This window comes from Eulemur rufifrons, chromosome 28, assembly GCF_041146395.1.
Source record: "Eulemur rufifrons isolate Redbay chromosome 28, OSU_ERuf_1, whole genome shotgun sequence".
NCBI classification, from domain to species: Eukaryota; Metazoa; Chordata; class Mammalia; order Primates; family Lemuridae; genus Eulemur; species Eulemur rufifrons.
The window spans coordinates 14,899,324-14,923,494 of record NC_091010.1 but is presented as its reverse complement, the minus strand read 5'-3'; the positions used below and the strand labels follow the sequence as shown (position 1 = coordinate 14,923,494).

Below are 24,171 nucleotides of genomic sequence, written 5' to 3'. Positions count from 1 at the left end.
ATTGCATGACCCAGTGTTTCGGGGTCTGATTACCCTAGTAACTGAGTAGGTTTAAAGTGAGAAAAATGGCTAACTGAAGAATTACCAGTGAAGTCCTTCCTGGTTTCTGCCTGCCTTCTCCTTTCTCTATTCTGACTTCTACAGTATGTAGTGAAATCCAGTGTTTGGAGTCAGATATGCCAGAAATGAATAAAGTGAGGAAGCTGCCAATGCTTACCCAAGGGGTTGGCAACCTATAGCCTGTGGGCCAAATCTAGCCTGTGGTCTGTTTTTGCACAGCTGGAAAGCTAAGAAAGATTTCACATTTTCAAAGTCTTGTAAAAAATACAAAGCAAGCAAGCAAACAAAACAAGAAGACTATGCAATACAGCATGTGGCTTGAAAAGCCTAAAATGTTCACTCTCTGACCCTTTACAAACAAAAGGTTGTGAACCCCTGTTCCACACTCTATTTCTTTTTTACTTACTTAACTGTACCATAACAGTAAATATAATGAGGTTAGGCAAGTGGAGTGGGATAAAAAGAGGTTGAAAATCCTCTAACAAAAATCACAACTGCTTTGATGAAGTAGTTTATCATTCTGGCCACAATACAAATGGTAGTCTCTTAAGAATGGCCTCTCCCTCAAAAAGTCTGTATGTTCTTGCCTTGTACCGGTAGCATTACAGGTAGGTGTCTATAAGAGAATCTATTGTTGCAGGGCCAGGAAGCCCAGTACCCCAGGGCCAGATGTACTAACTACGCATATCTATGATGGCCTCATTTGGTATTTTACTGAATGTTAAAGAAATAGCATATTTACTGCTTAAAGATTTTAAAAACTTAATGCACATATGGAGTACAAGTTTAAAAGTTTCTAGACTAAGATTCCTGGTTTAACCAATTTCTAACTAAGAAATTACTAGTGTTTCCTTAATGTATTATAGAATATGGCTTAATTCAGAACAAAATATTTTTAGATTGCATAGTATAGCTCTGAAGAGTATGGAATAGGAAAACTAGCCACAAAGTACTCTAATATTACCAATAATGAAGCCTTTCAGAGCAAGGAAATAAAAAAATGCAAGCACAATGGTAAAGTAGAATGTTATCTGTGGTATGTACTCTTTCCAAAGAATATAGGGCATGGGGCATCTTCACAGTTCATTTAAGACAGGGCATGAATAGTTCCAGAGAAAGAAAAATGAAAAATTCATGTTGGTAAAAAGACCATTAAAATAAAAAATTTTTTTTTTTTTTTTTTTAAGACAGGGTCTTGCTTTGTTGCCCAGGCTGGAGTGTAGTGGCATCATCATAGATCACTGCAACCTCAAACTCCTGGGCTCAAATGATCCTTCTGCCTCAGCCTCCCTAGTAGCTGGGACTACAAGTGCGCACCACCATGCCCAGCTAATTTTTCTATTTTTTTTTTATAGAAATGAGGACTTATCCTTGCTTAGGCTGGTCTCGATCTCCTGACCACAAGCAGTCCTCCTGCCTCGGCCTCTCAAAGTGCTAGGATTATAGGTGTGAACTACTGTGCCTGCCTTAAAAGAATATTTTTTAAAAGACAATATTAAGTTAAAACCATCACACAAACTTAAATAAGTTCCCCACGACTCAAATTATCCTCCAGGGAAAGAGGACAATGGCCAGCTCCATACCTTGTCTTGCTTCATGCTATGAGAAAGAAACAGAGATCAGGAATCTCCCTTTGGGCTATCTTTCAGGAATCTAAAGCTTTCTAGGGACCATAACCTAGCTTAATTAATACACTTAGAAGAAATTTGGATTTTTCAAAAGAACTTCTGAATTAGATTTTAGATCAATCTAAGTCATCAAGCCAAAAATCTTCTAATTATCTTGATCTTATTTTTGAGTATGCATTCCCAAAATGATTAGTCCTTATAAAATTTGCCAGTTCTTACTGAGCCTAAATCAGGCAAAAATTAACCCTTCTTAGTATAATAAACACCCACCATTGCATTAGAAGCAGATGTTTTAACCAAAGGATATCATCCAAAGACATCGTCCTTAGTTATTAGCATGCTGTTTAATATTCACCACAACTTGTTTTTATGAACAAAAATGTGCTAACATTTAAGCCTGAAGGGCTATGAATACTATATACTGTGCTTGATGCAGCTTGTTTATGCAATTTTCTGACAGATACAATTAATCTTGTGAAAATGACTAGGGTACAGCATAATAGCAAATTATCTTTGCCAAACACATATTTTTCCTGCAGTAAAATCCCCTTATAATACTTACAATGATAGCATATGGAAAGAACATTACAAGTTATTTAAAAGAAGAAATTAAAAGTTATTAAATTAATAAATCTTGATTATGTGGTAGAGCAAGGGTTAAAACGTTTAACTTATAAGTAAGAATGAAATAAATTAGTCTGTACCTCCAACAAATGCATCTCCAGCTCCATTGGTGTCAATAATTTCTTTCTGGTCTTGATCCAAGACAGCGAAAGCAGTGACTTCAGTATCTGCAATTACAACCAAAGAAAGGCAGACTGACTTCTCTTTGTAACACTCAATACAAAATCAACCAGTAAAGCTTGAAGCTCCTTCATCACTCATCATTCAAAGAGAGAGACAGGACATGAGCTCCATATTCTGTATGTGAGCACTTGGGAACTGAGGTGCAAAGTCGTCTGCAAGTAATACTTTTTTGTAATTTTCAGCATATAGATGCTGCTGTATGTGTCTTGTGAGAGTTATACATACCTAGGTAGTTCACATTTTTTTTTTTGAATGACTGTAAACGGTAGCAATACCTTTTTTGATAATACAAAGGATTGAACAGAAACTAAGAGCTACAGGAAGCTATGGATTGGATCATGGGTCTCTAATAAAGCTTTAAGCCTGACTGCATTCCTGGTGGTGGAATTTTGGACACAGTTAAAGAGCTGTAAGTTAAAAAAAAAAAAAAAATATATATATATATATATAAAATATATATAAAAATGAATCTTGGATGTTTCTCTATAGAAAATCACAACGGCACAATAAAAACATTACTACTCTTCTGTTACAATAGTTCATGCCAATGTCAATAATTATTGATTTTAGTTTGCTGATTACAAATAACCTAATCTAGTTATGTTTTGCAAAGGAGTCACTATCTATCAACTAGCAAAAGGAAAAGATAGCACTAAATGCATGGGCAGAACAGAAGGGACAGTGCAGCCAGCTCTAGGACAGTGCTCCAGATGTCCTAGAGCAGTCTGGACCAGGGCTAGGTTGTTTTGACTATAGAGTAACCTAATTTAATACTTTAAATGTGGCACATAACAGTGGCATGGAGTTAATTGTGATGAACTATGGCTTAGAGGACATCTGCAAATGATTGGATAGAGTTTCTTATTGGGGGCTGGAACTTCTGAAATCACAAATTTGCATCCATATGGGGAGAGATGTGGCTAAAGATTTGTAAACTTCAATTTCACTAAAGATCAACATCAAGAGGAAAAAGGCAATCTTGAGAACCTTAAGAATCTTAAAAAGCATATTCTGCCTGCTTTTTGCTACCTGCTATTAGTGGATACTTTCAACAAGAGATAAACATAGATATGTTAATGAAAAAAGATCCTACTGGAAATATTGACATTGAAGAAGAGGATTCATTTACTTAGTGATTGCTTTTGACTATAGATGCTAAAAACTTCCATACCAGAAGCATCTATTTAAACTCTTTAAGTAACTAAACTTTTTACATTTTGTAACACTAGGGACTACATAGCAGTTAACAAGATTTTGATTAATTGCAAGTTACGGCATAAATATCCAAGACTAAATTTTCTAGGGAGTATGTAATACATACTGTTACACAGGCCAAGAAAAAAAAAGAAAAAAGACGTAAGCAGATTTTATTAGAAATAATTGGGAAAGGGCTGTAGTCTGATTTAGGAAAAGGTCTGTACCATAAATATTTATAAAGAAATCTGGTTTTATTACTTCCAAGTACAAACCATACTATAAAGGGAACTAACAACCATAAACTATCATATATAAGAAAAAACAGGCCCTAAATAAGTAAAATCAGTTAAGTTAATGACACCATTACTCTTTATAATAGGTTACATTATGTAATAATATAACATGTCTATAAAACATTTTAGATAATATAAGAATTAATTACTAGATTTACAGATTTGGAAATAATTATGTATAAATTGTAAGTCACAATTACATATAATTCCCTGAGTTGTTTGAAACAGTTATTCATTTTTGATTGCATAATCTTTATAAAATGTAATTTACAATGGAAGAGATTATTTTGAGCTTTGTTCTTAAGAATCATGATTTCTTGGTCTAAATTGCTGAAAATTCTAAATAAATGCAATTTTACTAAATTTTTTTTTCTGGATGTATGTGTAGATCATTGATATACTTTATTCTTAGATGTTATCTGAAGTTCAATTTCCTGATATGTAAAGCAGAATTGTTTTCCACCTTTTATACTCACTAGACAAATAAGTATATAAAAATATCATGTATGCAAAAGATGTCACAAATTCAGTACAGATACAGCTCAGTTTTCATTATTTTCTATATCTAGAGCACTATGAGAACTCCTTTCAAAATAATGACCCTGAAAATCTGCAAGATCCTGAAATATGTTCTAGTCATGGAAGAAGGATTTAAAAATGTTCAATACTATTTACAATCAATTACATTTTTGGTATGTTCTGTTTTTTTTTGAAATGTGATGATCTAAGCTGGTTTACAGAACTATTAAAAAAAATCACACAACTAACTAAACTAACTAAATGGCATTCACCAGCATGACCTATCCCATAGCCATTCTAGGCAATTTACCATATGAACATATGAAGTACATTCACTAAATCTGAAGATACGCTTATAGGAACGGACATTTTCAGCCAATGAAGCCCAAGACACTCACTCACGTGACTCTCACGGGAACCAATTTTCTTAGGCATGAAATGGGCCTGGAGTAGCTGTGGCAACAAGTAGCAAAAACTAGCTTTCTGCCCTAATTGTAGAAAATGGCACTATTAGTTTTGATCAAGTACTTCTACTTAGCTTAAAATAAGTCATAGCAATTATTTCTCAATTCTTTGCAAACTCTTCATAAAGTGAGAAGGAAAAGAATTGGGAATAATTATTATTCCTATTTCTCAGACTTCTACAAAACCACACTAAATTATGAGCTTCCCTAAGCAGATAGGAAACAAGCACTAACAATTCAGTTGATACCAGATTTTGTTTGTGTCATTTATTAGTTAAGACCTTCAGGGTAACCGTCATTCAAAACAATGAAATTTAGCTTACTCAGATTACAAAATAATCAGTCTTCTACATTCTCCAGACAGTCTATATAAACAAATAATTTACTCTTCACTTTACTATGAGGACAAGCTTCACTGCCTAATCACTTAAGAGGCCACTCTAGCTACAATGAAAACATCTTCATGCATCTATTATATAATGCCAAGTCAATAATAGTAGAGATGGTTAAGTTTGTACCATTACAGTATCTAACTGAAAAATAATAAAAATTCAGTCACTCAGTGCTAAACAATTAGATTAAATGTTTCTGTACCTTCACTTCCACTAAATTAATTATATATTTTAACATTATATCCATATAACCTCATGATTATTATAATATTCTTAGAAAATTTTGTTCAAGGTATTTTGTTACTGTTTTGTTGATGTCCTCCTAAACTGTAGAGAAGATATACTGGAAAAGATCCACAGCAGGTTGAAAGGCAGGTAGATAGATGCTTTTTAATCTCTAGGTAGACTGTAGGCACCACCTCTGCCATTGCTACTGATCCAGCATCAACAGGCATGGAAGAGACAGAAAAGTGATAGCAAAAACTTCACCAGAAAGTGAAAAGTATGACTAGGAAAAATAAGAACACTTAAGATTCTTATAAGAGGCTCCCGTATCTTGACCATTCCTTATAATGAGGTAATTTCCAGAGTATTAATGTTTTCATTTATTTGTTTTTTAACCTTTTATTTGGAAATAATTTTAAACTAACAGAAAAGTTCCAAGAATACAGATAATTCTCATGTAATATCTATCCAGATTCAACAGTTTTTAACATTTTGCCACATTTGTTTTATCTTTCCTCCTATGTATGTATAGCATTATTTATTCTTTCAAACCTTTTGAGCATAGGTTACATAAATTATGCCCTTTATCTCTTATTACTTCAGTGTGCGTTTTTTAAGAACAAGGATATTATGTTAGGTAACCAGGGTATAGTTGATAAATTTAGAAAAAAATTTTAATTTTATCTAATCTATAGTCCATATTCCAATTTTGTTAATTATCCTAATGTCTTTTGTAGCGATTTTTTTTTTTTTACAGAATTCAGTCACATATTGCAAAAATCACCTATTGCTTTTAGTTGTGCTTGTTTTCAACTTTTTGAATAGGTAATGTATTCATATGTTTCAAAAATATAAAAAATATGAAAAGGTATGTTATAAAATCTCCCTCTTCCCCCTCTCCCATTTATCTGGTTTCCATTCCTTCTACTTTCCAATCTGGTTATCATTTTTATTGCTTCCAGAATTTCTCTATGCATATACAAGCAAAACACATTCTTATCCCCCCCCACCTTCCCCCCCCCAAAAAAAGGTATCATACTATTCAGGCTGCTCTGGGCCATATTTTTTTCACTTGGAGATCTTTCTATATTGGTAAACAGAGAATATTCTCATCATTTTTTTTTATCACTGCATAATAGTCCATTGTATGGATATACTACAATTTATTTAACCAGTCCTTTACTGATGGACTTTTAGGTTATTTTCATTCTTCTATTATTATAAACGATGTTGTGAAGCATTAATACTTTCATTTTAAACAGACCTTAAATTTAATTACTTTGCTTAATAGCCAAGTCAGTAATATCATTCCTACTTTATATAGGGAACTGATACAAGGAAACTAAGTTGTTAAGCTAATAGCATGAAATATGCCTATGTCAAAGAATAGGAAAAAAATGAGAATCCAGGAAATGCTTTTCTTTTCATTAGGACACACATATCAGGATATGAGCAAAGACACCCTGCTCAGACTGCCCTAATAAACAGGGTAATGAAACAGATGACAAACTCTGCTAATAATAGAGATTTATAGAACAATCCTAATTAACAAGGACTTTTGGGGAATGAAGAGCTCTGAGTTAATTTAATTTTCTAGTTAACTAAAGAAAAAGCAGAAAGTCTTTTTAGTTGGAAATCTTTCTAAATGTATTAATATAATATAATAATATACCATGACATCTCTGCTTTAATTAGTTTAGTTTATTGAACTGAATGAAATTTTTCTTTGATAATAGAGAATCCTACGGCACATCTTAATGTCATTATTCTGAACATCAATTCTTATTGTAGTTCCAAAAGGTATTTAATATAAGTACTTTCATGAAAAGCCGGATAAATGAAATGGTGGGAAGTATGCTAGATTAGGAGTAAAAAACCCCATGGTTTTTAGTCTGGTTTTGGCTCAGCTATTTTATTTAACAAATATGTATTAAGAGCCTATCATGTGTCAGGTACTCTATTAGGAACTGGGAATACAGATGTGAACTGGACAAATAAAAACTGCTTTTATGGGGCCTACATTCTAGTGGGGATAGACAATGCACAAGTAACAAATGAACAAGGTAAGCTGAGATATTAATAGAAGCCACAGAGAAAATAAAACAGGATAATGTGATGAAGTGTGACAGAGGGGGAGAGTGTTACTTCCTCACTGAGGAGGTGATATTTGAGTTGAGACTTCAAGGGCAAGAAGATCCATCCATGGGGGTAGAAAATTCAAGTGCAGAGGTCCTGGGCTGGCAGCAAGCTTGGTGAACTAAGCCTGTTTAAGGTAGAGACGGCCACTGTAACTACAGTATGGTGAATGTTGGGGGGGGGTGGTTATAGGATTTCATTCTACATAAAATGGAAAACCATTGGAAGGTTTTAAACAAGGGAGTGACACAATCCCATCTTTGATTTAAAAAGATTATTCTGTCAGCCTTATAGAGAATGGACTGGAATGGTGCAGGTTGGGAGCAGGGTCAATGATGGTACTTATCAAGAAACCTTAGGCAAGTCACCATGTAACTTAAACTCGGTTTTTGGGCCAGGTGTGGTGGCTCATGCCTGTAATCCTAGCACTCTGGGAGGCCGAGGTGGGCGGATTGTTTGAGCTCAGGAGTTTGAGACCAGCCTGAGCAAGAGCGAGACCCCGTCTCTACTAAGAAAAATAGAAAGAAATTAGCTGGACAACTAAAAATATATAGAAAAAATTAGCTGGGCATGGTGGCACATGTCTGTAGTCCCAGCTACTCGGGAGGCTGAGGCAGGAGGATCGCTTGAGCCCAGGAGTTTGAGGTTGCTGTGAGCTAGGCTGACGCCATGCGACTCTAGCCCACCCGGGCAACAGAGTGAGACTGTCTCAAAAAAAAAAAAAACACAACAAAAAACTCAGTTTTTATTACTTAAAAAATGAAGATAATACTTGCTGCACCTATTTTCTGTGACTACTATATGGATTAAGTAATAACAACATTATAAAAATACCCTGTCAAATATAAAGCCCTATATAATTTTATAAGGTATTCTTAGGAGCTTATTTTCTTCAATCAGACAATAAGTATTTGTTGAACAATAGCTATGAGCTCTTCATACTGTTAGATCCTTTGGGGGAGATACAGGAGAAATATTAAGACAGGATCTATCTCCTCAAGTAGTTTAGAATCTAGATGGAAAGAGAAATCTAGCATATGTGAAAGAATTTATAAAGTATCATACAATGTAATACCCATTATAGCCGCAACGGGAGTTCAAGGAAGGGAAGAAACAATATGAGTTTAATTAACTGGAGATGGTTTCATGGAGAAGACTGAGCTTAAGCTAGGTCTTAAAGATGCGGATAGTAAAGAAGAGAGGAAAAGAAAGGTGTGTATGTTCCAGGAGAACTAGAGAGAGAAGAAAGTTTATGTCCCAGGTAAGGCAAAAAATAAAGCAAGATGGGTGGGGTCTAGCCATTTCTAGGGAGACTTTGAAAGCCAGCAAAAATCTGGATTTGATGCATCAGGCAAAGAAATGCAACTGTGGTTTTTTAAGTGAAAAAGTACTGCATCTAGTGCTTTACATACTATATTTATAAAGCACTTACATATTATATTTAAGCATTTATATATTACACAAGAATAGTCATGTAATTCATTCTCACTGCAATCCCATGAATTAGGTATTATTGACCTGATTTTATAAACAAAGACATTGAGGCTCAGAGTTTGCCAACTGCCTAGGGTCCTATGGCAAAGGCAGGACTTTGGGGCAAAACAAATGGGAGGTAAGTGGTAAAATATGATTCCAAAGTTGCCACTCAAGCAATGGTGCCACCATTTTTCTGAAAAAAAGATGGTCATGGACAAAACAGATTTGATTAAACAGCATACAGCAGTTAACTGACATTTAAATTCCCTTAAGCCTGGTACTGACTAAATTTGACAAAATTAAATTGACAAATACTCCATAGAGAACAGAAGCAGTGTAACATTGTGGTTACAAGTATGAACCAGACTGCTTGGGTTCATATTTCAACTTTGCCATTTACTATCTGGTAACCAAGTTAAATCTTCTATGCCTCAATTTTCTCATACAATAATAACAATTACAAAGTTATTGTGAGCAGTAAATTAGTTAATACATGTAAAGCACTTGGAACAGCAGTCCCCAACTTTTTTGGCACCAAGGACCGGTTTCATGGAAGACAATTTTTCCACAGACTGGGGTGGGGAGGGGATGGTTTCGGGATGATTCAAGCACATTACATTTATTGTGCACTTTATTCCTATTATTATTACATTGTAATATATAATGAAATAAGTATACAATTCACCATAATGCAGAATCAGTGGGAGCCCTGAGCTTGTTTTCCTGCAACTAGATGGTCGCATCTGGGGGTGATGGGAGACGGTGACTGATCTGACAAGAGGCAGAGCTCAAGTGGTGATGTGAGCAATGGGGAGCGGCTGTAAATACAGATGAAGCTTCACTCGCTCACCTGCTGCTCACCACCTACTCTGTGGCCCAGTTCCTAACAGGCCATAGACCAGAACCAGTCCACAGCCTGGGGGTTGGGGACCGCAGAGTCTTAGAGTAAAAGTTGGTACAAAGTGAGCACTCTAAGTCTTTTTTATGATTAAATGGACAAGAATATTATTAATCTTAAAACGAAACTTTTGGGTATAGGGGATTTAGGTCTCATTTAAAATTGCTGCTTCTGAAGGCATGGTTTTGACTTTGTGGACTATTTGACTTGATATTACTGTTTGTGGTAAAGTCTTTTAGTTTGTTCACATTTTCTTCTAATGTTCTACGAATGTTTCAAGTTTATTCCAGTTGAAGTCTTCAGTGCTGAATGTAGACAAGAGAATAAATGAATAGTTGCTCTGCATACGAAAATAGTTTTTCATAGAAAAGTGACCAAGAAAATGATAGATAGAATTACTGCTCTAAAATGCCTTTGTTTAGTGTGTCTGGGTGGTGAATATTTTTTTTCTGTAAGCAGTTTCTGATATTTTTAATAAAGCATATGACTTTAATCTTACTGTAAAGCAGTTCATTTCAACCTGTTCTCTCTCTGCTTCTTTATGTGAATCTGCTCCATTGTCTTATCTATGAGAACTGGTTTCCTCTATTGGTTTAGCTCACAGGTCACTGGTCATCTACGGATTGTCTAACTTTGTGAGGTTCAATCAGCTGTGCACAGGGAAGAAACTAGGGCTCATGGCACAAAACTTGGCTGCCTAGGTAAGACAGCTATAGAAAAGGCAATAATTTGTCTGATGATCTCTAGCATCCAGAACAACAAATGCCTGGCACATTATAGGTGCTCAATAAATATTTGTTGAATGAACAGAGTCATTTTTCATGAATACAAATCTGATCATGTTATTTCCCTGTTAAAATAAAAACCCTTCAATGGTTCTTTACTGAATGAAGTCTTAATTCTAGGATATGAATTCAGCTTACTGTTCACACTTCATCTTTTGCCATTCCCTGACTTGTGGCTACTTTTTGGTTGTACTCATAATTTCCCAAACAGGCCATGCTTTTTCATTCCTGAGCACATATCAAGTCTACTTCTCAAACTGTCTTTCACTCCTAGTTCCAAATCACAGATAAGGCATGTCCTCTTGGCTTTGGTTCCTGACCTCCAAGCAGAATTGATTACTTTCTCTTTTATGCCATCACTTATAACCTTCACATACTATCGTGAAAGTATTTATCGTTATTTATAATTACTTATTTACACCAAGTGTCTTCTCAACTAAACTGTGAGGTCCTTGTGGGTAAGAATCATGACTTAATCTTATTCCTAGCTCTTGATACTGTACCTACTACATAGTACAGTTAACATTTGTTACTGAATGATTATTTCTACTATATTTTAAGTTCCTTGAGACTGGTGTCTATATGTTTTACATTTGATTCTCCCCTGAAATCTAATGTAGTATGAACTCACTATATATTGACTGATTTTGAGTAAGTGGTACATAACTATATACTTCTCTAGCTTAGTTTAGTAAACCAAGTAAGCAAGTAAGCTAAAGGTTCTAGTTGTCAATGATTCTGCTTTTTAGAGTTATTAGGATTTAATCTACCATTTTAGATGCTTGCATAAGAGCAAATCATACAATTGCTTTAAACTCAGAGGGTGGTATGCCATTTCAACAGTGAATAAATTCAACCTTGCAGGACCGTTCCCAAAAAGCTTTCTGAATCTGTGTTGAACACATTCTGGAGAAATCATGAAAATATGATTTGATGGGTGCCTTCATGAAAGTTATTTTCCATCATTCTGAAATGAGGACTTGTTTATGACTCAATGAACCTAGATTCAGATCCTGCTTAAAGGTAGAAGGCTCTGATAAGGGGACTTTGAATTAACACTTGGATTGGATCAAACCAGGGCAATCAATCCTAGTGACACATGTGGGGTTCACCTCATGACATGCCTTATAAAGCCAACTAACATCTGTATTAATATGTATTGTATGTGATCCTTCTTTATAACGAGATCATGGACTCTTATGGCTAGGAGAATGGGAAGAATCATTTATCAGATAATGTGGACCAAGGCATCATAGCTATGAAAAATACTGAGAGACCAAACATTAATGGTTTTTTTAATTTTTTAGTGGTCTGGTCCTCATCATTGTAGTAGTAGGATAAAGAATTTTACCCGTATTCTAAGTGTATCTCTTCTTAAAATCATATAACTCCCTTTGAGTGTACCAGTCAAGATTTTAAAAACAGACATGAACGTACAAAGCTATTCTCTGTTTTTAAAGAAGAAGCTATTGATGGCACTACTTCTAATCATGGACTTTACATCAGTAAAATGCCTATTTGAATTGTTGATGGTGGCAATAGAAAATGTTTACAAGTTTACAAAGGAAAACCTGCATTAGATAAGAGGGGACCACTGATTCATTTTTTCTTTATGGAGTAGAAGAAATCTTAGAGTGATAAAAGCATTGCTGAAATATCATTGATGTTCAGTACAATTTGGTTTATAGGAATGATAATGACAAGATTTTTAAAACATTCTGTACTATATAATAAAAGTAAAATTCCCCAAAGTATGGAGTCAATTTCAATGGATACCATGACAATCAAACACTGACAAAAGTTCTGAGTACTATTTATTGTCCAATAAACTAAATTGGATTCACAGATCACTTCTCTACTTTGCATACAGCGATAAACACCAGCAGATAACCATTTTATCCAATTTAAGCAGAACACTTTTCTTTATTGAGTCATTTGCCAATCTCTCTTGCACTTAAAAGCAGATTAAAATGTGTAAACGTATGGTTAATTACCTGTAACAAAAAGAACCTCTGAAGCACAAAATTTTACATTGCTTTTAAAGCTTGGTTGTACTCCTCACAACTCTTTATGAACAGAAGCTACAGCATCAGGTTTTAATAAAAAAGTTGCAGAAATACTATAAGGCTCATACTCATCCTTCTGTTAAAAGATGTAGAGTTGAGCTATAGCCTACCTAAACTATCTGAGGTTCAGTAAAGTTCTGGGCAAAGACACAGTTCTGGAAAAGACTGATTAAAGAACTAAATTAGGCCGGGCGCAGTGGCTCACGCCTGTAATCCTAGCACTCTGGGAGGCTGAGGTGGGTGGATTGTTTGAGCTCAGGAGTTCAAGACCAGTCCGAGCAAGAGACCTCGCCTCTACTAAAAAATATAGAGAGAAATTATCTGGACAACTAAAAATATATAGAAAAAATTAGCCGGGCATGGTGGTGCATGCCTGTTGTCCCAGCTACTCGGGAGACTGAGGCAGTAGGATTGCTTGAGCCCAGGAGTTTGAAGTTGCTGTGAGCTAGGCTGACGCCAGGGCACTCTAGCCCGAGCAACAGAGTGAGAGTCTGTCTCAAAAAAAAAAAAAAAAAAAAAAAAAAAAAGAACTAAATTAAAACCAAGATAATTTAGTCCCTTGATGATAGTGATTGGTGGGAACAGTTCAGAAACAGAGTTCACACCAGCTTATATGAGTTGATTGTGCATTTCCCTTCCCAAATCACCTTGGCGGATTGACATGGTGAGTCATGGTGGGAATATTTACACCATGGAAATTGGAAAACACAACAAACTTGGTTTCCTATGAGATAGTTGTTAAAATATATACTAGCACACCTCTGATTAGGTTCCATATTTACTACTATGCTATCTTTAAATTGTTATTTTTTATTTATCCTAAACAGAGACTGAAAATACAATTGCTATGTTGATACTGCTCAGTATTTTCTATATCACAAATGAATAGTAACCATATTCCTTTGCAATGTCTGCTGAAAAGTAAATCATCATTCCCCATTTGTCCCTCATTTGATTCTCTCAAATGAAGTACACTTAATTTGGAAATTTTTTTTATTTTTTATTTTTTTAGAGACAAGGTCTATCGCCCAGGCTGAGTGCAGTGGTGTAATCATAGTTTACTGCATCCTCCAACTTCTAGGCTCAGGGATCCTCCTGCTTAAGCCTCCCGAGAAGCTAGGACTACAGGGGTGTGCCACCACGCTGGCTAATTTAAAACATTTTCTTGTAGAGGCAGGGTCTCCTTATGTTGCCCAGTCTGGTCTCAAACTCCTGCCCTTAAGCAACCCTCCTGCCTCAGCTTCCCAAAGTGCTGGGATTACAGGCATGAGCCACAATGTCCAGCCAATTTGGAAATTTTTGAAATAGAAAACCCCATGATGAGAAGAGAGCCAGTCTAGACACTATTAAATATGCTGTCATATTCATCAGAGACTAGGCCTGTTGCTCTAAGTGACACTGGGCCTAACTTGATTGGGGATGCCATATTCCCTTGTTTATATTTTAATAGTTGTAACAAATCTTTAGACTCATGGTTGGAATCTCTGGCCACAAAGCCTAGAGAAGTAGGTTGTTTCTTTCATTGCTCTCATCACTAAAGTTTTTGCTATTGTTTTAAGTGGTTACAACCAAACCTTTCTGTTTATCTTATTTCTTATTGGGGTTTAATTTATATAAAGCAAAATGCACAAATCTTAAATGTATAGTTTGATGAGTTTTGACAAATGTGTAGTTGACATGCCTATCAAGCTATAGAACTGTGCCATCCAATATAGTAGCCACTAGCCACATGTGGCTATTTAAATTTAAATTCATTGATATCAAATAAAATAAAAATCTAGTTCCTTGGTTGCATTTGCCACACGTCAAGTGCTGAACAGTGACATAGGCTACCATACTGGACAGCACAGAAATAGAATATGTCCAGCACTGCAGACAGTTCTATTGGATAATGCTGCTATAAATACATTCATCTCAGAAAGTTCCTTCATGTCCCTTCACAGCCAAATTCCTTCTCATTAAAACAAAACAAAAAACAAAAAGCCTAAAATCAGGCATACTCAGCCCACTGCGTCCACCACTGGGGCCCAAAGACTGGCTCAGCTGGAGTATAAGTCCCTGGCAAAACCTCAACACAGCCTCAACTAGTAACTGTACTCTAAGCCACCAAGGAAATCATAGACATCACTGACCCTGTGTACTGCCTGAGAAATCATATTAAGATCACATTACTGTAGGCACCTAAAACCAAAGCCTAAGTGTCCTATTCAACTAACAACATATTAATATATACATGTTCAGGAAAAATTCTCTCATTCAAAAGCAATTTCAAAAAATCAGAATAAGCTACTGCTACATTAGGTATGCAGATATCAATGGAAGGACACAGGAAATAAGAAACCACCAAAGGACCCCAGCAATCACTTAGCAATGGATCTCAATCAAAAAGAATTCTTTGTAATGCCAGATAAGTAACTCCAAATATTGATTCTAAAGAAGCTTAATGAGGTGCAAAAGTAATGTGAAAACCAATGCAAAGAAATCAGAAAATCAATTCAGGATATGAATGAGAAATTTACCAAGGAGATAGATATCTTAAAAAAAAAAAAACCAAAAAAAAAAAACCAAAACAGAAATCAGAAATTCTGGAGCTGAAAAATTCATTGAGGGAAATACAAAACACATTCAAAAGCTTCAAAAACAACAGACCAAGCAGAAGAAAGAATCTCAGAATTTAAAGACAGGTCTTTTGAAATAAGCCAGTCAGACAAAAATAAAGGAAAAATATTTAAAAAGAACAAGCAAAGCCTTCCAGGTGTCTGGGACTTCATAAAGCAACCAAACTTACAAATTATTATTATTCCTGAGGGAGAAGAGAGATTAAAAAGTTTATAAAATCTATTTAACTAATTAATTGATGAAAACTTCTCAGGACTAGCAAAAGAGTTAGATATTCAGATACAAGAGGCCCAACAATCGCCAGGCTAATACACTGCAAAAAGGACTTCACCACTGCACATTATAATCAGAATGATTCAAGTGAAAATGAAAGAAACAATTTTAAAAATAGCAAGAGAAAACTGTCTATTTCCCTGTAAAGGAAACTCAGCAGACCTTTCTGCAGAAACCTTAGAGGCCAGAAGAAAATGGGATGGCATTTTCAAAGTGCTGAAAGAAAAAAACCCTGACAGCCAAGAATTTTATATCCTGCCTAAATAAGCTTCATAAATGAAGAAGAAAAAACATCTTTCCCAGATAAGCACGTGCTGAGAGAATTTGTCACAACTAGACCAGCTCTACAGAAATGCTCAAAGTTGTCTTAGATATGGAAAAGGAAGGCCAATATTCATCATCAAGAAAACATATGAGAATATGAAACTCAAAGGTATAATAAAGCAATCACACAAAGTAGGAAGAGAAAGGAATTAAATGGTACCATGACAGAAGTTCAGCATACCACAAAGACAAAAAGAGAAAAAGGAACAAAGAATATATGAAACATCTAGAATTCAATTAATATGACAAGAACAAAGCCTCACATACCAAATATTAACCTTGAATGTAAATGGATTAAATGCTTCACTCAAAAGATATAGATTGGCAGAATAGATTAAAAAAACATGATACAATTATATGCTACTTACAAGAAACTCACCTTACCCATAGACATGTACAGACTGAAAGTAAAGGGGTGGAAAAAGATATTCAATGCAAACAGGAACCAAAAGCAAGCAAGAATAGCTGTGTTTATATCAGATAAAACAGACTTTAAATCAAAAACAGTAAAAAAAGACAAGGTCATTATATAATAGTAAAGGAATCAATTCAAGCAAGAAGATACAATGATTCTAAATATATATGTGCCCAACATCAGAGCACCCAGATTCACAAAACAAATATTATTAGACTTAAAGAAAGAGATAGAGAGCCACACAAAAATAGTGGGAGACTTCAATGCACAACTCACAGCACTAGACGGATCATCAAGATAGAAAATTAACAAAGAAACACCGCACTTAAATTGGACTTTACACCAAATGGACATAATAGACATTTTCAGAACATTCTGCTCAACAACTACAGAATGTACATTCTTTTCATCAGCACATGGAACAAAGATAGACCACACTTTGGGCCACAAAACAAATTTTAAAAATTGTAAAAAATCAAAATCATATCAAGTACCTTCTCAGACCACAGTAGAATAAAGCTAGAAATCAATACAAAATTTAAAAAATAAAGCATTTCTATACACCAACAATGACCAACCTGAGAACTAAATCAAAACAAATAAAAAACTCAATCCCATTTATAATAGCTACAAAAAAATAGAATACTTAGGAATAAATTTAACCAAGGAGAGAAAGATCTCTACAAGGAGAACTACAAATCACTGATGAACAAAATCACAGATAATACAAACAAGTGGAAAAACATCTCATGCTCATGGATCAGAAGAATCAATATTGTTAAAATATCCATACTGCCCAAAGCAATCTACAGATTCAATCCAATTCCTATCAAAATACCAATATAATTTTTCACAAAATTAGAAAAAACAATTCTAAAATTCATATGGAAGCAAGAAAGAGCCTGAATAGCCAAAGCAATTCTAAGCAAGACAACAAAACTAGAGGCATCACATTACCTGACTTCAAATATACTACAATGTCATAATAACCAAAACAGCATGGTACCGGCATAAAAGTAGATACAAAGATCAATGGACCAGAATAGAGAACCCAGAAATAAAGCCATATACTTATAACCAACTGCTCTTTGACAAAGTTGACAAACAGATCCTGGGGAAAGGACACACTATTCAATAAATGGTGTTGGGAAAATTGGATAGCCATACGCAGAAGAATGAAATTGGATCCTTCTCTTACCATATAAGAAATTAAGATGGATTAAAGACTTAAATGTAAGACGTAGGCTGGGCATGATAGCTCATGCCTGTAATCCCAGCATTTTGGAGGCCAAGGCAGGAGGATTGCTTGAGGCCAGGAGTTCAAGATCAGCCTGGGTAATAAAGCGAGACCCCCATCTCTACAAAAAGAAAAATTTAAAAATTAGCCAGGCATGGTGGTGTATACCTATAGACCCAGCTACTGGGGAGGCTGAGGTGGGAGGATGGCTTGAGCCCAGGAGTTCAGGGCTGCAGCGAGCTAGATTGTGCCACTGTACTCCAGCCTGGGTGACAGAGCGAGACCTTGTCTCTTGGGGCGGGGGGGAGGGAAGCAAGACCTGAAACAATAAGAATCTTTGAAGAAAACCTAGAAAAAACTCTTCTGGATGTTGGCCTAGGCAAAGAATTTATGATTAACATCCAAAAGCAAATGCAATAACACCAAAAATAGATGGGACTTACTTAAACTGTAAAGCTTCTGTACAGCAAAAGAATCAAAGGAGTAAACAGACAACCTACAGAATGGGAGAAAATACTTGCAAACTATGTTTCTGACAAAGGACTAATATTCAGAATCTATTCTAGAAAGAACTCAAACAACTCAGCAAGAAAAAAACCATCCCATTAAAGAGTGGGCGAATGATATGAATGGGCATTTTTCAAAAGATATACAAATGGACAATAAACATGAAAAAATGCTGAACATCACTAATCACCAGAGAAATGCAAATTAAAACCACAAGGAGATATCATCTTACTCCAATAAGAATGGCCATTATTAAAAAGTCCAACAACAATATATGTTGGCATGGATATGGAGAAAAAGAAATGTTTATATGCTGTTGGTGGGAATGTAAATTAGTACAACTTCTATGGAAAACAGTATGGAGATTTCTCATAGAAGTAATAGTAGATCTACCATTTGAGCCTACAATCCCACTACTGGGTATCTATCTAGAGGAAAAGAAATCATTATATCAAAAAAATACCTGCACTAATGTGTTTATTGTAGCACAATTCACAATCACAAAGACATGGAATCAGCCTAAGTGCCAGTCAACTGACAAATGGATAAAGAAAATGTGGCATATATATATATATATGTGTGTGTGTGTGTGTGTGTGTGTGTGTCATGGAGTACTACTCAAGGATAAGAAGGAATGAAATAATATCTTTTGCAGCTACCTGGATGACACTGGAGGCCATTATCCTAAGTGAAGTAACTCAGAAATATTAATGCCACGTTTTTACTTACAAGTGGGAGTTAAACTATGGCTACACAAGGGCACACAGAGTGGTATAATGGACATTTGAGACTCACAAGGGGGCAGGAGAGGGTGAGGGATGAAAAATTACCTATGGGGTACAGTGGGCACTACTCAGGTGATGGGTACACCAAAAGCACAGACTTGACCACTGTGTAACATGTTAACAGAATTCAACTTATATACCTTAAATCTATTAAAAATTTTAAAACAGAAAAAAAACTTCCAAAAGCCAGTTATGATTTCTATCACTGTAAATTAATATTGCCTGTTCTAAATTCAAATAAATGTAATCATACAGTATATGTTCTTTTATATCTGACTTAGCATATTTTTTTACCATAATGTTTTTGAGATTGATTCATGTTGTTGGTCATATCAGTCATCCATTTCTTTTAAGTGTCCAGTGATGTGCTGGAGCCTGCTCACACTGGTTAATGAGAACTGATTTTGCATACACAAAGTTCTTCTCAAATGTAAGTTCAGTGACCTCACACTGGTAACCTAAAATTAGCCATGGTGGGAGTATTTATACTGTGACACGATTGCTACAAATCTAGTTTCTTTTTCCTGGGAGCCAGTCATGAAACATTTACCAACACATCATCTATTCTGTCTTTAGGTATCTCCATTAACAATGATAAAAGCAGAAAGAAATGTAGGTTGCAACCCTGGGATCTGTTTAGGCAGGAATGGGCAGGGAAGTCTAGCTATCATCACTTTCAAAACCTAGCTATATAATAAAACCACTTACGTTTTCCTCTTTGGTTTAAAACCTAGTTGAAAACAGGCAATTTTCTAAACAAGAGAGTAGGATGTTCTTTCTGGAATTTTTCATCTGATTTCTTCATTTGACTCAAGTGTCTATCAAAAATGTTAAAGAAGAAAGAAATGTTCCTCTTATAATATATGGGACGTCACTAGCCAGATTCTCCATAATTCAGGATTGCCAATGTCTGTCAGGAGATTAAGAAGAATGGCACAACATATTAAAAAAAAAAAATCAAGACCCCGTGTCAAAACAGGCCAGTATATGTCATCCACTACTGTGACAATTGTTGGCAATTCCTCACAGAACTGGTTCTACTAATTACTCCTAGCTGGTACTTCTATTTTCTTCCCCAAGGCATCATTCTAAATGTCTACAACTCTTCTTAAGCCACCTACTAATTCTAACTCTCAGAGGAAATAGAAGTCATTAGGTTTCCCGTCTTTACACTTTGCTAGCTACATTGAACTACTAATATTAGGTCATTAAATATGAAATGTCCTATTTTGAATCAAAAGTCTAATTTGTTATATCTCAAACAAGACACAGCACCATTAATCAAAGTGTGTGCCTAAACTATTGACACAGTTTTGCCATCATAATGGTAGCTTACTTATGCTAGCAGCAAAGAAGTCTGGAGAGCAAATGGCAATGAAATTGTAACAGGCGTTTTCTATATCTTGTTGAGAACTGAGTATTTTTCCTTGCAAGAAGTGGTCCAAAGCCTGGAAGAAGTGGTAGTCAGTTGGTGAGTTATAGTGAATGACAGACAGTTTCCAAGTCCAGCTTCTGTAGTTTGAGCAGTGTTGTTTTTTGCGACATGTGATCTTGCAAGAGGACTGGCTTGTCTCTGTTGACCAATCTTGGCTCCTTAATCGCAAGCATCCTCATCATTTCTTCTAATTGGTTGCAGTAGACATCCACTGTAATCGAATGACCAGGTAACATTAAGCTCTAGAGGATAATACCAGGTTCTGGACCACCAAACAGACACCATTAGCTTTTTTTGATGAATATTCGGTTTTGGACTGTGTTTCAGCACTTCATCTTTACCCAACCCTTGTGCGGATCACTTGTAGTTGTCAAAAAGAATCCATTTTTCATCACATGTAACAATACAGTGTAGAAATGGTTTGACTTTCTGTCATGACAGCAAAGAAAGGCAAGCTTCAAGGCGATTTCTCTTCTGATGATCATTTAATTCATGTGGTACCCATCTATCCAGCTTTTTTACCTTGCCCGTTTGTTTCAAATGGTCCAATATTGTTGCAATAGTAATGTCAAACCTTGCTGCTAACTCATGGATAGGTTGAGATGGATTTGCTTCCACTATAGCTTTCAGCTCATGATTATCCACCTTGGTCCCAGGTTACCCAAATGGCTCATTTTCAAGATTAAAATCACCAGAATGGAACTTCTCAAACCATCAACGTACTGTGTGTTCATCAGCCACATCCTTCCCAAACACTTCATTGATATTTAGAGCTGTTTGCACTGCTTTGGTTCCACAATGGAACTCATATTCAAAAATAACACAATTTTTTTTTTTTTTTTTTTGAGACAGAGTCTTGCTGTCACCCATGCTAGAGTGCTGTGGCGTCAGCATAGCTCACAGCAACCTCAAACTCCTGAGCTCAAGTGATCCTCTTGCTTCAGCCTCCCAAATAGCTGGGAGCTGGGACTACAGGCACATGCCACCATGGCTGGCTAATTTTTCTATTTTTAGTAGAGACAGGGTCTCGCTCTTGTTCAGGCTGGTTTCAGACTCCTGAGTTCAAGCTGTCTACCTGCCTCAGCCTCCCAGAGTGCTAGGATTACATGTGTGAGCCACCACACCTGGCCCAATAACAAATTTTTAAATTATCCCTGGTTTCACAAAAGTTGCTCTAAAAAAAAAATTGAAAGATAATCACAAGCCAAAACGTGCATTTGAAAGAAATGAGGATGTACCTTCACAATAAAAAATAAAAAAATAAAAATGTGTCAAAGTGAAATGTCAGAGATATCAACTGTCAAACTTAGTACTTAAGGAAATCGGATATTCCATACTTAATAACCTAATACTTTTCCATAGAAGGATATGAGAATCAGTATCTTTGTTTCTGAGACTAGAAGATGGGAGAAAATTTATTTAAGGGATACTACATCATATAGCTCAGAGGATACTATTTATACTCTAGCCTACGCAAATGGCACCTACTAGACAGAACACAGTACTATTTTTACTTCCTCAGATGACCCAGAAACCATATACAAACTGAGCAGGATATAGCCATCAGTTCTGCAAGGTCGGTGCCTTTAATTGTATGGTATGTGAAGTCTTGACATTGGTTATACCTGGACAGAAGAAATTTGTGCCATGCTAATTCTTGGAAAAAACAAAATAATGCCAACAAGTCTCTATTTTTAACGTACCAATAGGCTATGTTAATAGTACTCCAAAGAAATAAAAGAAGCAAATGCTTCCCAGCCCAGATATCAATTTGTTCATTTTTTAATACTTCATTTTAGATAATAAAAGTAAATGTCTATGTGAGCTGTAAAGCACAACATAAGTATTAGCAATTACTTTCTACTTTACCATAGTGGCTGCTGATAAGGAAGAGAAAAAAAAAAAAACAAAAAACCCTGTTCTGGTTCGCTCAATCTGAAAGCCTAGAATTTGCGTGTCTAAAGGTAAGGTGCACATTTTCTGATAGTAATAGTATACTCTACATACCCTGAGATGGAAGAGAACATACACTGAACCATATAGGTGCTTTCTACTCCTCACAATCAGGTATTTTGATATTAACGGCATGGATTCAGAAATATCTATTACACCTTTGGGAAAGTCATGGGCACAAGCTGTTACATTTTTTAAAGCATAAATGAGGCTGGGAAATCTGAAAATGCAAACATTTTATCTAGCGTATTTCAAGACATGGAAGTCACTCTAGACATCTAACAACTCTTATTTCTTGATTATACATTTAAAAATTTAGTGGGGCTGGGCGCGGTGGCACACGCCTGTAATCCTAGTACTCTGGGAGGCCGAGGCAGGAGGATCGCTTGAGGTCAGGAGTTCAAGACCAGCCTGAGCAAGAGCGAGGCCCTGTCTCTACTAAAAATAGAAAGAAATTATCTGGACAACTAAAAATATATATAGAAAAAATTAGCTGAGCATGGTGGCACATGCCTGTAGTCTCAGCTACTCGGGAGGCTGAGGGAGAAGGATTGTTTGAGCCCAGGAATTTGAGTTTGCTGTGAGCTAGGCTGATGTCACGGCACTCTAGCCCAGGCAACAGAGCCAGACTCTGTCTCAAAAAAAAAAAAAAAAAAAATTTAATGGGAAGAAATGGGGATAATTGTTGAAACCTAACAGGATGCCTATTATACTACCTACTCAATAAATATTTGTTGGTTGACTGACAGAATTTAATGACTCTTAAGCTAGCAATCATGTATATTTTCTGAAAATCTAATTTTTACATACTATTTTAACAAAATAGAGATAATTTCTATATTTCTTAGATACTTTCTTAGTGGTTACCATGGGGATTACAATTAACACCCTAAATTTATAACAATCTAGTTTGAATTCATACCAGCTTAGCTTGGACAGTATATAAAAACTCTGCTTCTATATAGCTCTGTTCCCTTTATGTTGTTGTTACAGATAACATCTTTACACATCTGCCCATTAACATATACTTATTGTTTTATGCATCTGTCTTTTACATCATGAATGAAAGAAAAGAAGAGTTATAAACCAACAGTACTGGCATTTATGTTTATCGATGTAGTTACCTTTACTGGAGTTCTTTATTTCTTCATATAGTTTTGAGTTACTGTCTAGCATTCTTTCATTTCAGCCTGAAACATTCCCATTTAACATTCCTTGTGGGATAGGTCCATTAGCAATCAACTCCTTTAGCTTTTGTTTACCTGGAAATGTCTTTATTTCTCCTACATTTCTGAAGGATAATTTTGCCAGATAATAGAACAACTTCATTCTTAAGCCCATTTTTTCACATGACAAGTTATATGTATAATTACAAAGAAGCTAACTTACCAAGTAGATTCTCCACAATTCCTAATGCATTTTAATTTATTGAAGGTCCAAGAAGATAAAATTGTAATGTGGGCAGATATCAGTGTTAAACTCAAGATAGGAAAGCTTTTCAGAAATTAGTTGCTGATTGTACTTTGATAATTAAATACACAAACCTATGACCCTTTTAGGCTCACCTAATTAGTATCAAATGCATTTACTTAATCACAGCTGTAAATTAAATGCATAGGGTTTGTCTCATCTCAAAATAATTATATGTGTATTGTAATATGAATTATAGAGCAGTAA

General features: G+C 35.5%; 1 protein-coding gene across 6 annotated transcripts in view; it reads right to left on the bottom strand.

Moving 5' to 3' along the window:
• Positions 1 to 24,171, bottom strand: part of ADK (adenosine kinase) — a 519,965-nt gene that overhangs the window by 35,337 nt on the left and 460,457 nt on the right. For all 6 annotated transcript variants that reach the window (XM_069461107.1, XM_069461112.1, XM_069461110.1 and 3 more), the window contains one exon: positions 2,393 to 2,479. In XM_069461107.1, coding sequence (XP_069317208.1) covers positions 2,393 to 2,479 — 87 coding nt within the window. The remainder of the gene's footprint in view (positions 1 to 2,392; positions 2,480 to 24,171) is intronic.